This window comes from Rhinichthys klamathensis, unplaced genomic scaffold, assembly GCF_029890125.1.
Source record: "Rhinichthys klamathensis goyatoka isolate OS25496 unplaced genomic scaffold, OSU_Roscu_1.1 h1tg000281l_1, whole genome shotgun sequence".
Classification (NCBI taxonomy): Eukaryota; Metazoa; Chordata; class Actinopteri; order Cypriniformes; family Leuciscidae; genus Rhinichthys; species Rhinichthys klamathensis.
The window spans coordinates 2295078-2307212 of record NW_026606800.1 but is presented as its reverse complement, the minus strand read 5'-3'; the positions used below and the strand labels follow the sequence as shown (position 1 = coordinate 2307212).

Genomic DNA, 12135 nt, shown 5'->3' with positions numbered 1-12135 from the left:
ATTACCCCAGTCTTCAGTGTCACATGATCCTTCAGAAATCATTCTAATATGATGATTTGATGCTCAAGAAACATTTCCTATTATCACCAATGTTGAAAACGGTTGTGGTGCTTAATATTTTGTGGAAACCGTGACTGCATTCAGGAATCTTTTCTGATTAGAAAGCTCAAAAGAACAGCATTTATTTGAAATTGAATTGTCCTGTAACATCATTTTGAATTAATTTAATGCATCCTTGCTGAAGAAAAGTATTAATTTCTTATTGTATTCTTACCGGCCCCCAAACTGTTGGTGCTATAAGATTCAGTCCTTTACGCTTAAGTTTCATGTCATCGCTGACCAGTGAGCATTCAGAACTAAAACTACATATTATAATAGGAAACAAGGGTCTCTCACGATTCGACACAAACACCTGCTCATGTCCGGGAATGGCAGATGGGGGTCGCTGAGGGCCGATAAAGGTATTGGGGCGAGAGAGGGGCCACACAGAGATGACATCATGAGACAGGAGGGGGGAGGAGGGGAGGAGAGGCATGTGCAGGCCGTCAGATGATGGATGCTCAACAATGGAACACACAGAGGCATACAGGAGTGCTTTTGTGCTGCCGGGAGGAGCCGGTCGGGCCGTCTGAATAGGAGCGGTGTGGCGGCTCTGGGAAAAGCAGAGGGAGTTCCTGCACAGGGGATTAGAGAGGCCTCCACTACAGTCCGCTTTGTGTGCCGCATTCCCAAACATCTCCACAGACAGCTTCTAAAAACAGAGTACTGTAGGACAACTTACCAATATTTGGATGATTTAGAATCTTCATTATTCTTACTTCCCTGAAGAGCTGCAAAAGAAGGCAGAATAAGGACAATTAGAGGATGAGCTGGATATTTACATTTACTGATGAAAACATGAGTGGTGTGCAAAACTCAGTCACAATTCTAGGGCGATGTGTAATATCTTTCAAAAGTTGAAGGTCTGAAAGATTTTTTTTTAAAGAAATTAATACTTTCATTCAGCAAAGATGCATTAAAATGATCAAAAGTGACAGAAAATATTTTATTTATTAATTATATATTCATATTTTATAATATAACAGTTTTCTATTTCAAATAAGTGTTGTTATTTTGAGCTTTCTATTCATCAGAGAATCTTGAAAAACATGTTACAGGGTTTCCACAAAAATATGAAGCAAAACTTTCTTGAGAGCCAAATCAGAATGATTTCTGAAGGATCATGTGACATTTCACAATATAACTGTTTTATATTCTCACCTATACCATTCCCATTCAATTTTCCATACCCATTGTCCACAACAATATTTGAAGGCCTATCCAAAAAAAATATTTTAGAGCTTTGCATAACTAGAAAATCATCAAATACTAAGTAATATCTTGATTTTAAGCTGTTTTAACTTATTTTAATGCTTGTTTTGTCTCATTTTAAATCATTTTAAGCCATCTTAAGGCCACTTTGGGAGTTTGTTGAGGCTCCCTGAGCAACAAGGCTTGTGCACCATTCAGGAATTGATTGAGAATTGTATTTCTATTCCTGTTCTATCTTTCTCTCTCACCACATATCTGTTCACTCCAGCCTCCGGACTCTTTCACCCTCAAAACACGCATCAATTTTCAAGGGTCCAGTACGTACGTCACTCTGACGCGTGCGGTCACATACAAAAAGACTGAAAGCATGAGAAAGAGTGAAAGGTACAAAATCTTTTGTGTCCATTTCACAGAGTTCAATAGTCAGTAGTCACTGCACAAAAAGAAACTAGCAAAAATCGATGCACGCCTCCGAGTGCAGGGCTAATTAGGCTCTTAGTCAGCCAGCAATGCACTATACCCAAGCAATCTATATTAAGCACTAGTACAAACACTTTCCACATGCTTTCTCATACATCAGAACATGTGGACACGGTCAGGCACTCTAGAATAAACTGAGCTGACATCAAAGTGGACGTTTGTGGCCGTTGAACTCCAGTGTTGTAATACAGTAGCCGCCCCGAGCGCGCCAGATCTAAATGATGGCATCTCGTTTCAACAGGCTAGAGTGTAAAAGACTCAATTTAGCAGTATACACACAGCCTGTGACTTCAAACATGAAATATGGTAACACAATCTGTTCGTACAGCCATTGTGTGCAGTTTATTTTCCACACAGATATCTCCTCTTTATTTGCTGCTGCTGAATTTACAGCGCCATAGCAAAAGAAATCATATTTTACCCAAATATGCAGGCTTCACTGAATGTGATGAGACAAAAAAAAAGTTAATAAAGGCATAACTCATAATTATTGAAACATAACTTATTCGTAACAAATTACAATGTCTTCGCCATCTCAAAACAGCCATTAAGAACATTTAGTGTTATACAATTCATGTGCCGGTTGTTGAAATGAATCAGCCAAGAGACTCAGGAATTCATTAGTTAGGCCTATTGGTTTGAGTCAGCCTGATGAATACCATCGCTTCGCTTCAGAAGGCCTTTATTAACCCACTGGAGTCGTATGGATTACTTTTATGATGGATGGATGCGCTTTTTGGAGCTTCAAAGACTCGGGCTCTATTCAATGCCATTACATTATATTATTTAATATAACTCTGCGATTGTGTTTGTCTGAAAGAAGAAAGTTATATACACCTAGGATGGCTTGAGGGTTAATATTTTGGCTGAACTATTCCAATCATAAAGATTCACAAACTCATCGGTTTGTGGTTGAATTAGACAGACTAATCTTTTCCTGAATTAACTCGCTAAATTTGACTGAATTCAAATTTGTCTGACTCTAAATAAAACACGAATTCATTAGTGTTTTTAAAGGGTTAGTTCACCCAAAAATGAAAATTCTGTCAGTAATTACTCACCCTCATGTTGTTCCAACCCCGTAAGACTTTCGTTCATCTTCGGAACACAAATTAAGACATTTTTTATTAAATCTGAGAGCTGTCTCACTCAACAGCGCAGCGCTTCTGTGTTGTATGTCACACGTAGGCTCACTATTGGCCGACGCTGGTCATGTGTTTGATGCGTGTGACGTACAACACAGAAGCGCTGCGCTGTTACACTACATGAACTCACTTGAGACCAACAGAGAAGGAAATGAATAGTTGAATAGTTGAAAGTCGTTATTTTTGTTTGGTTTTTTTGCGCACAAAAAGTATTCTCATCGCTTGATAAATTTAAGATTGAGCCACTGTAGTCACTCAGATTATTTTAACAATGTCTTTAATAACTTTTCTGGGCCGGCAAGTTTCAATCCCTTAGAAGCCTATGGAGGAGTGATCCAGCTCTCAGATTTAATCAAAAATATTTTAATTTGTGTTCCGAAAACGAATTAAAGTCTTACGGGGTTGGAACAACATGAGGGAGAGTAATTACTGACAGAATTTTAATTTTTGGGTGAACTATCCCTTTAAGATTTGTGAACAGTATTCATACTGACTGGTTGTTTCATATGACAATATTGAAATATTAAATTACGTTAATAAAAACTAAATAGCACCACACAAAAATAAAACCTTTTTTAATATTATATAAATTGTATTGTATATTAATATGCAGAATTTTGTAGGAAACACTGATCCTACCAAAGCATAAAAACACTCCCCGGTGGTGCCGTGATAATCGGGCCCTGATAACAGCCTGATGGTGTTTAAACTGGCAAAACAGATTACACAGACCATGGTCTGGGGCTTCTCCTTATGACTTGCAGAGAGCGAGATGCTGGAAGCACATGTTGTAGAAAAGAGCGCACAGCAGTCGTTTCAGCCCGCAGCCACAAATTACAGAACGCTAATTAAAGAGAGCGAGGTCTCCGCTAATGAGCGGAAGCCATCCAGACGGAGAGAGGCATGTCGAGCGTCTCGAACATAGCTGCTCTGAGGTGGAACATCAGCTGTTTAACATCACCATATGTAAGTGATGAGTCATCAGTAGTATCAGAGATGGGAATGACAAACTGTGGACGGCCACCCAGAGCTTCCTGTTTAGATGTCAACACAGCACATTGCTGGCTGGGAGTGTAAAACAAACACTCATTGCAGACCCATTTAGGCATTGAGGAGAAAAATAAGAAATAAGAATCATTACTTACAATACAAATGAACTGATAATTATAATTATTCACAGCATTATTTTTTGAAATCCTGGGGCCGGTTTCACAAAGATAGACTTTGACTATGGCTTAGATATAGTAGATAGTAGAGCCCGACCGATATGGATTTTTGGGGGCCGATGCCGATACCGATATTAGGGAGTAAAAAAAGCCCGATACCGATATATCGGCCGATATTATTTATGTGTATATTATAATACAGTAGCAATATTATTTATGTGTATTATAGTACAGTATACCAGTCAAAAGTTTGGACACTTTCCTATTGGTGTGTACAAACTTTTGATGGGTACTTTACACAGTAGCTATAAACAGAATAAATATATTTTATAAACACGTTTTGCAATGATCACTCAAATGTGGTAATCAAACACTTGTGTGACACAGATATGTAATGGAGGCAGGGGGAATGATAGAATGAGAATTATACAGCTGAGCTGTAACCAAACTAGTTTGCATTGCATGTTATATTATATTCTAAATACTGTTGCATAATCTTCACTAACGACTTTGTCTTTTAATTTAGTCATAACTTATATCAATAAATATATAAAAAGTGTCACTGACAAAACCTTATTATCTTCTATTTTTACTCTTAATTCCTCTAATCTCTACCAGTGGAGGAAGAACTCAGATCTTTTTACTAAAGTAAAATTAATAATATCATAATGAAAACGTTTTTAATTACATATGTACAGTACTTTTATACTATTTTAAATAATTAGTAAGCAAAATGTACTAAACGTGAAACTAGGCTACTCTTAATGCAAAATGGCCCTATATATAAAGTGTTATAATTATATACATTTTTGGAATATAGCTTGATGTTGTAACGTAGCGTTATGGGCAGAATAAGCTTTAACACGGTGTCTACACCGGACGCGGCCGTTATTGCTCTCGTCGCAACAGCTGTTTACCCGAGACAAAGCAGAATCAGTTTACTGTCGGAGATCGCACGCGCCACGCATTTTAATCAATGTTTCATCAACCAATTGCCTGGATTTTAATAAATAAGAAGTAAATATAGCAGACAATATAATCAGGACTTCTCAGCTGCGCGCTTGCAATAGTCACAAGCTCACACAATACGTGACAGAGGCTTGTAGCAGAGAAATCAATTCTGTGAATTACACTGGGCAAATCACAAGTAGGCCACTACCCACCGGATGAAGAAGGGTTGGCTCTCAGTCTCCACAGGCTACATAAAATATTCATTTTATTTTATTTTATTTTTCGTGTTCGCATTTATGAGGAAAAAACAATGTTACAGACGCGACAGTTCAGCACTACGGACGTGAGCGTTCTGAAAGCGGCACTAATGCTTTAAAACTTTCACATAGACATCAAACAGAAAGCACAAAACCTTTCGTTTCAAAGTGAATTTCGTTTTGTATTAATTGTATCTTAATTTTAATCAATGTTTCATCAGCCATTTGCCTGGATTTAATTTATAAGAAGTAAATTTAGCAGACGATAGATAATCTCAACACTGAGGCGCCTGCGGGTGAACTGGAGCTCGTCTCATGAACCGAAACTCAGCGTATAGACCTGAGAATTGAAATATATCTATATTGAAATGTCTACTTTTAAACAGAACAACTTCAAAACGAAAGACAGACAGACTCATGTAATCGTATGAAATGTGCATTTCTCTCTGGCGCGCGCTCACTGAAGATCGCGAGTCAGCATCATCAACTTCATCTTTGGCTGACACTGACTGAAAACACTTGTTTATTAATAAACAATTAAAATGTGTCCTTGCTATTTGTTGTATTCATAATCATTACTTTTGCCAGTTCTTGTGACAGCTTTTAGGTGCTTTATTGGCAGCGCCACCCTTACATGAATCACCGCACCCGCATTTTTTAAAATATTCATTTATCGGCCATTATAAATGCCGATACCGATAGTTAGGAAAATGCCTAAAATCGTCCGATAATATCGGCCCGCCGATATATCGGTCGGGCTCTAGTAGATAGTCAGACTTCAGATAGACATCTAAATCAGACTGTTGCACAAAGTACTTAAGACTCTGACTATCTTAAGTAGGACTACACTGCAATGCATTCTGGGTAAAATAAGAGACTTTTCAAAACAAAAAACATGGCGGATCGAGTAAGCGCATTCAACCGCTCTGTGTTTGTTGGAGGAGTATAACAGTTACACAAGAAGAAATGTTAATCCGACCGTTGAGCGGAGCGTAAAAGATACAAAAACATAGTACAAGATGCCAAAAAAGAAATATTTAAGAGGAAATATCCAAAAACGGGAGGAGGACCCCAAGAGAAACTTAAAGACACCACTGAAATGGTGATGAATATATATTATAATTATATATATTATAATATATGGCAAGGGCCATTTTTCCTTTTCTGTCGGCTGTTTGTAATGTAACTGATTGTTACTGCTGGTTGCCAAGGTAACAGAGTCTTAGACCTAAGTTCTAAGTTAGCCTGGGGGTGTCTAATTTTTTTGGTCTAAATTAAGTCAGTCTTTATTTTTGTGAAACAGTCTAACTTGCATTAGACTAGTCTATGAGCAAATTTTAGTCTTGTCTAACACTATAGACCGGTCTAAAATAGCTTTGTGAAACCGGCCCCTGAAAAATGACTCAAAACGTTTGGATCATGCTACTGAATTAGTTCAAACTACACTCTTTTTTTTATGAATAATGACTTAAACTTAATGTAAATAATAAAACTTAATAAAATAACTGTTAAATAAATAAATAAAAGTGTTTGTATCAATCAGATAAGACTAAGGGGTAAGACTTTAGTTTAGGGTCCAATTCTCACTATTACCTTTATGCATTTTATATTAACGCCTTATTCTGCATGACCATATTTCTATATCCCTTAATCCTACCCAATACCTAAACTTAAATACCTTACTACCTGCTTAAAAGCAGTAATTAGGAGTTTATTGGAGCAAACGTTGTAGTTAATAGTGAGAATTGGACCCTAAAAGTGTGACGGTAGTATGATTTGTTTAAAACATAACTTCAATTTTCATCTTTTCCTCACACATCGAATGACTTCAGAATCTACAGACTTTTATTATGCATCCTTTTTGAAGCTTGACAGCTCCAGCTCCATTAATTATAATCATATGGGGAAAAATGACCAGTATGTTTGGAATGAGATGAAGGTGACAACCGGCCCGTCTACTTCATCAAATTCTAGATGGACTGAAAGTTCTCCTGTAAATAACACATGGTGCGTATGCCATGCTCTTCAACATCAAGTGCTTGATGCTGGGTGTGTGGGTGTGTAGGTGTGCAGCTGCACTGAGACTGCCTGCAGAGAAAAGCTTTCTCTACGAAACATGCACGCACTTTTGTAAATAGATGCAATCTTGTCTGTAACGCACCTACAAGCAATCAGCGCAGTATTTTTGAGAAGCGCTCCTATGCATCTGCATTACCGTGCACATGTTCATTATTGTGCCATTAAAGCACAATTGCAGCATGCACTTTTGTCCATATGCGCATCTCTCTAAAACGTGTGGCTTTCACATGCCCTGAGGTGGCAGCTACTTCCTGTTTCTCACAATGAATACTCTCAATGGTGTTCTGTGGGAAAAACAACAACAGCACTGAATAATTCACTAGTTTCACAAAGTGATGACGCTCCTCTTTGCAAAAATTGAAGACCCTCTGCGTTTGCCATTGGTTCTACGCCTGGGAAAAAACCCCGAGATAAAGTTGCATGAATGTTGTCAATTCATCAGACACAGTCATGAGGAGGGAGGAGTCAGGTTGGTAGGGCAAATGACTTTTTGATAATTGGTTGATGCCATCTAGTAACCAAAATGTAACCATAACCAAAAGACTGGCCCACTTTTCATGATCCAACTATACATCCCTACATTTTTTCTCAGTGAATATCCTATTTCACTCAGAACACTGAATACATTTGGTGCAGGATTTACTTTGAAACAGTTTTCACTGCTTTTGCTAGTAAATTATAACAAATAATTAAAAATTATTACATTGAATTTGTAGAAAGACTGAAATGGCATTTTCTTGTAAAAATGTACTATGATTATGGTTTTATTAACAACTTTGAGAAAGACTGTATTTTCTTGTACATAGATGTTAAATTTCAAACAATAATAATCAATGAAAAGGGCCACAGATGTTGAGTCTTATAAGCACAAACAGGCTAGTTTGGGAAACCACAGAAAACAGCTCATCTCTACTCAGAGCTTCTGAAGTGACAGGAAGAGGTTTTTGTCTGCGCTGTTCTATTCGCTTAAAAGCCAAACAGATTTGCATAATCAGGTTGAGCATTAAATGTAGGCCTGTCAATATAATACACTAGTGCAATTAGTTATAAAATAATATTCGTAAGGAATTTTCCAACCATAAGAGCGAATGAATTAATCACCTGAGCCACAAATGCAATGTGACTAATCACTCTGGAGATGCAGAAAATGATATTATGAGAACGTTTGATTGGCTGATGGAACGTGCACAATACTAAACTCCACGCTAGCAACTCTTACAACGCTAACAACCGACTTCAAAGACGGCAGACAGGGAAAATTACAAGCTCAATTCATGCTTTTAACTCCAACAAAGAATCAGTAACTGGTAAACAGGAAATAATAATGAGATATGAGCTTGGAAAAATAAGCTATTTTTAGCCCGGTAGATTTCTCCAGAAAACAATTTTAACTTACAAAAAAAAAAAAGAAAAAAAAAAGTGGATGCTTAAAAGCAAAGGGATGCTCTAATGATGGGCCTGTGAAGGAAAAGCAAAAATGCAAGCTAATTTCCTGAGGTTAGTAAAATAGCCCCGCCCACCACTGTACAAACACCAATGGCACGCTGGTCAATCTGGATAGCAGTGGAGAAACAGGAAACACTTCAGCAGTCCCTCAACAACCACCCTACACTCCCCTCCTCTCTCAGCACTTCTCATAAACAGGAAGTCCCTCACAGAGATGTAGTCATTTGTACCGACCTAGAAAGAGAGGGACCGTCCACGCTGCACACACAGTTTTTACCACTACAAATACAAATACACAGCAGCTGCGGTAATATCGATGAGCGGTTCACCAACCGTGCTGGGTAGGGAGGGATGCCCATAATTAACTTGTTAACCGACAGTAAGAATTTTGACCGATTAATACTATCAGTTAAACGGTTTAAAAAAGTAATTTAAGTAATTTTATAAAGTCTACGGCTGTCACTAACAATTAATTTAGTAATCGATCGATTACTTTGACAATTAATCTGATTTTTTTTGTGGTAATAAAAATCGACCTAAGCAATGACCTTAGCCTTTAAAATGACTTAAAATACATATAACAACGAGGCAATAATATTTGGTTAAAAAAATGTGTCATAAGAAAGTAATCATATGGCTTTATAGAACAACACTTAAAATGCATAATTGAAACAATCATCTTATGTACATTATGTATTATAACAAATGCCTGCAGAGGTCGCCAAGAATATGTGGACGTCAAAACATGCAAACTCAGAGCGACTTTTATTTTGAAATCGCTATGAACAGTTCGCATCTTTAGAAAAGTATTGATGTATTTTCTTGTGTTGGTGTAGGTTTATAAATGATTCACCTTACAAATCTGATGATATGGCGCACATTATGTTCCCAGATTAATGTTATAAGCAACCTAAACTTGATGGAGTTTGAGCATTTCAATGATAACAGTTTGTGTGGAGCAGCTTTTACTGTGAACGGAGCCGCTCTAAGACGCATGTGACCTAAACACGAGCAAACAATTAAAGCGCAAATATATTAAACCTGCAGGGCATATATTCATTTAATTGAATCGCAGCCTTTGTGAATTCAATTTAAATGGCGTTAATATATCGTGGATCCTTAGAAAACGGTCTAATAATGCGATTCTAGATTCTCGTCAGTGGAATGCGCCATTTCAGGTATTTTGACGGTTACTCGACATGGGTAAATTGAAATCAAGGATTTTTTTTTTATTCGAGTACTCTAATTTAATTGAAGAATCGTGACAGCCCTAATAAAGTAATTTAAGACATTTTTAAAACATAGCTGCATGGTTAAAAAATACGCAACATATAAATTGCGTTTTTGAGAGAGAAAAAAAAAACTCGTATATAAGTCGCATTTTATTAATGAATTAAGAAATAATGTAAAGTACCGGTAAATAAAGCAAAATGTTTACAAACATTATAAACACTCTATATATAGCTATAGGATATTTTAGTAAAATCCTATAGGCAAATCCATGTGTTAGTCAAAATCCCAACATTACTGTACATATACACACACTGACAAAAGAACGATTCAAGAGTAAAGTGTCAGATCCGATTAAACTAATGGACAGATATAATGTACAATAACTCATTATGCAAGTCTACACAAGAACAAACACACAATATTAAAAAGTCCATTTCATGCCAAATGAATTTCTTGCATTTTTGAAACCCCTTTAAGATAAACAATACATAAAACCCAACTTTGCTTACTTTAAAAATAGGAACCATCTCTCTTTGACTTTATGATCTATCAAACAGAATGGCCCTAAACCAAAAACCACAACAGGAAGTCAAACCCAATACACACGTGCTACATAACACACAAACATATGACTATTTTGACTAACTATATTTCCCACTAGTCAACATTCAGATCTCAAAGCTCATTTAGTTCTTTCTCGAGAAGAAGGAAAAACTTTGTCCAACCAATTCGGATGACTTTCGGACATTCAGCAGAGGATAATGTGAAAGTGGGACACACGGACACATTTATGTAAAGAAAATAATCCACAGATGAAGGATATGAGGCAGATTTAAGTGCTCACTCAATCGCCAGGGTGATATTTATTTCCTAAAAGACATTTTCTTTTCCTCCTTTGATAAATCCAGGCTGCCATCATCCAGGTTATTGGGGCAAGTTATAAAGAGCTTAAAAAAGTAGTCTGAGTAGGACTGAGTCAAGATTTACCATCACCTGGTGGTAACGGGACCGAGAATATCATGAAAGGGAACATAAATAATATAAAACAAGTTTGGGCAGCAGATACAAGTTTGGACACACTAAAGGGTGAATGAACACAATTACTGAACATTAGAAGATTCACTCAGAGGAATCTCTCGGCTGGCCTAATTGGACAAGAGCCCACTTTTCCTCGCCAGCATGTTAAAGACCCACTCCGATGAAAATAATGTTTTTCTAGGTGTTAACATGTTCTTGTGGCATTTTTCTGATGTTAGAGGACATATCTTGAGAAAAATCAGCTCAAAGTTGTATTTCTGAGTATTTCTACATTCAAATGGCTGTGAATCAGTAGCAGACGCTAAAATGCCGGCTAAAATAGACTGGAGTTGTGACGTAGTAACTCCACTGGGCGTCTCCACACGCGACGTCTTGGAGTGAAATAATGATCGGTGATAACTTTGATTAACTTCGGATAATAATAATTAACGTGTATATAATACTGTTGCCCCACCGGTATTGGGGGTGTAAGCTAGCGGAAGAGACAGAGCTCTCAGCAACGGGCAGGGCGAGGGTCGTCTCCGTGCCAACGGCTCCGCCCACAACGCAGAGGCGAATTGCTAATGAGCTACTACCGCTCTGCTGAAGCGAAGTCCCAGAAAACGGCACAGGTTTTGTGATTTTGGCTAAAAATGGCATAATCATAATTTAAAGACCACTGGGAATGTTTAAAAATAGCTCAAAATATGATCGGAGTGGGACTTTAACGTGTTTGTGTCTTTAACTTTCTCCATGGCTCATTTGCCCGTTTAAGGTGCATGCAAACAGCAGTTAGGCCTACCGTTCCTCATACCGCTCCACTTCCGAGAACATGAAACGGTCTCAAATGGCTCATGAAAAGAGTTGGAATGCTTGGCGGCAAAAACAGAATACCAGCTTGGTTGTCATGACATATTCCTGATTTCATTTCAGCGCTTCATTAAGTGCCTGTTTTAGGATCTTTTAGAAAGCACGAAAAGAGCCATAAAAGAAACAGATGCAATAATTACATTGTATATTTTTCTTAAGGAAATGTGAGTGGTGCTTGTT

General features: G+C 37.5%; 1 protein-coding gene across 15 annotated transcripts in view; it reads right to left on the bottom strand.

Annotated features, from left to right (window-relative positions):
* mark3b (MAP/microtubule affinity-regulating kinase 3b) overlaps positions 1-12135 on the bottom strand; it is a 76137-nt gene that overhangs the window by 38276 nt on the left and 25726 nt on the right. For all 15 annotated transcript variants that reach the window (XR_008809307.1, XR_008809308.1, XM_056269112.1 and 12 more), the window contains exon 4: positions 782-830. Coding sequence is in view for 13 of the 15 variants with exons in the window: in XM_056269112.1 (XP_056125087.1) it covers positions 782-830 (49 nt within the window). In the remaining 2 variants the exon portion in view is untranslated. The remainder of the gene's footprint in view (positions 1-781; positions 831-12135) is intronic.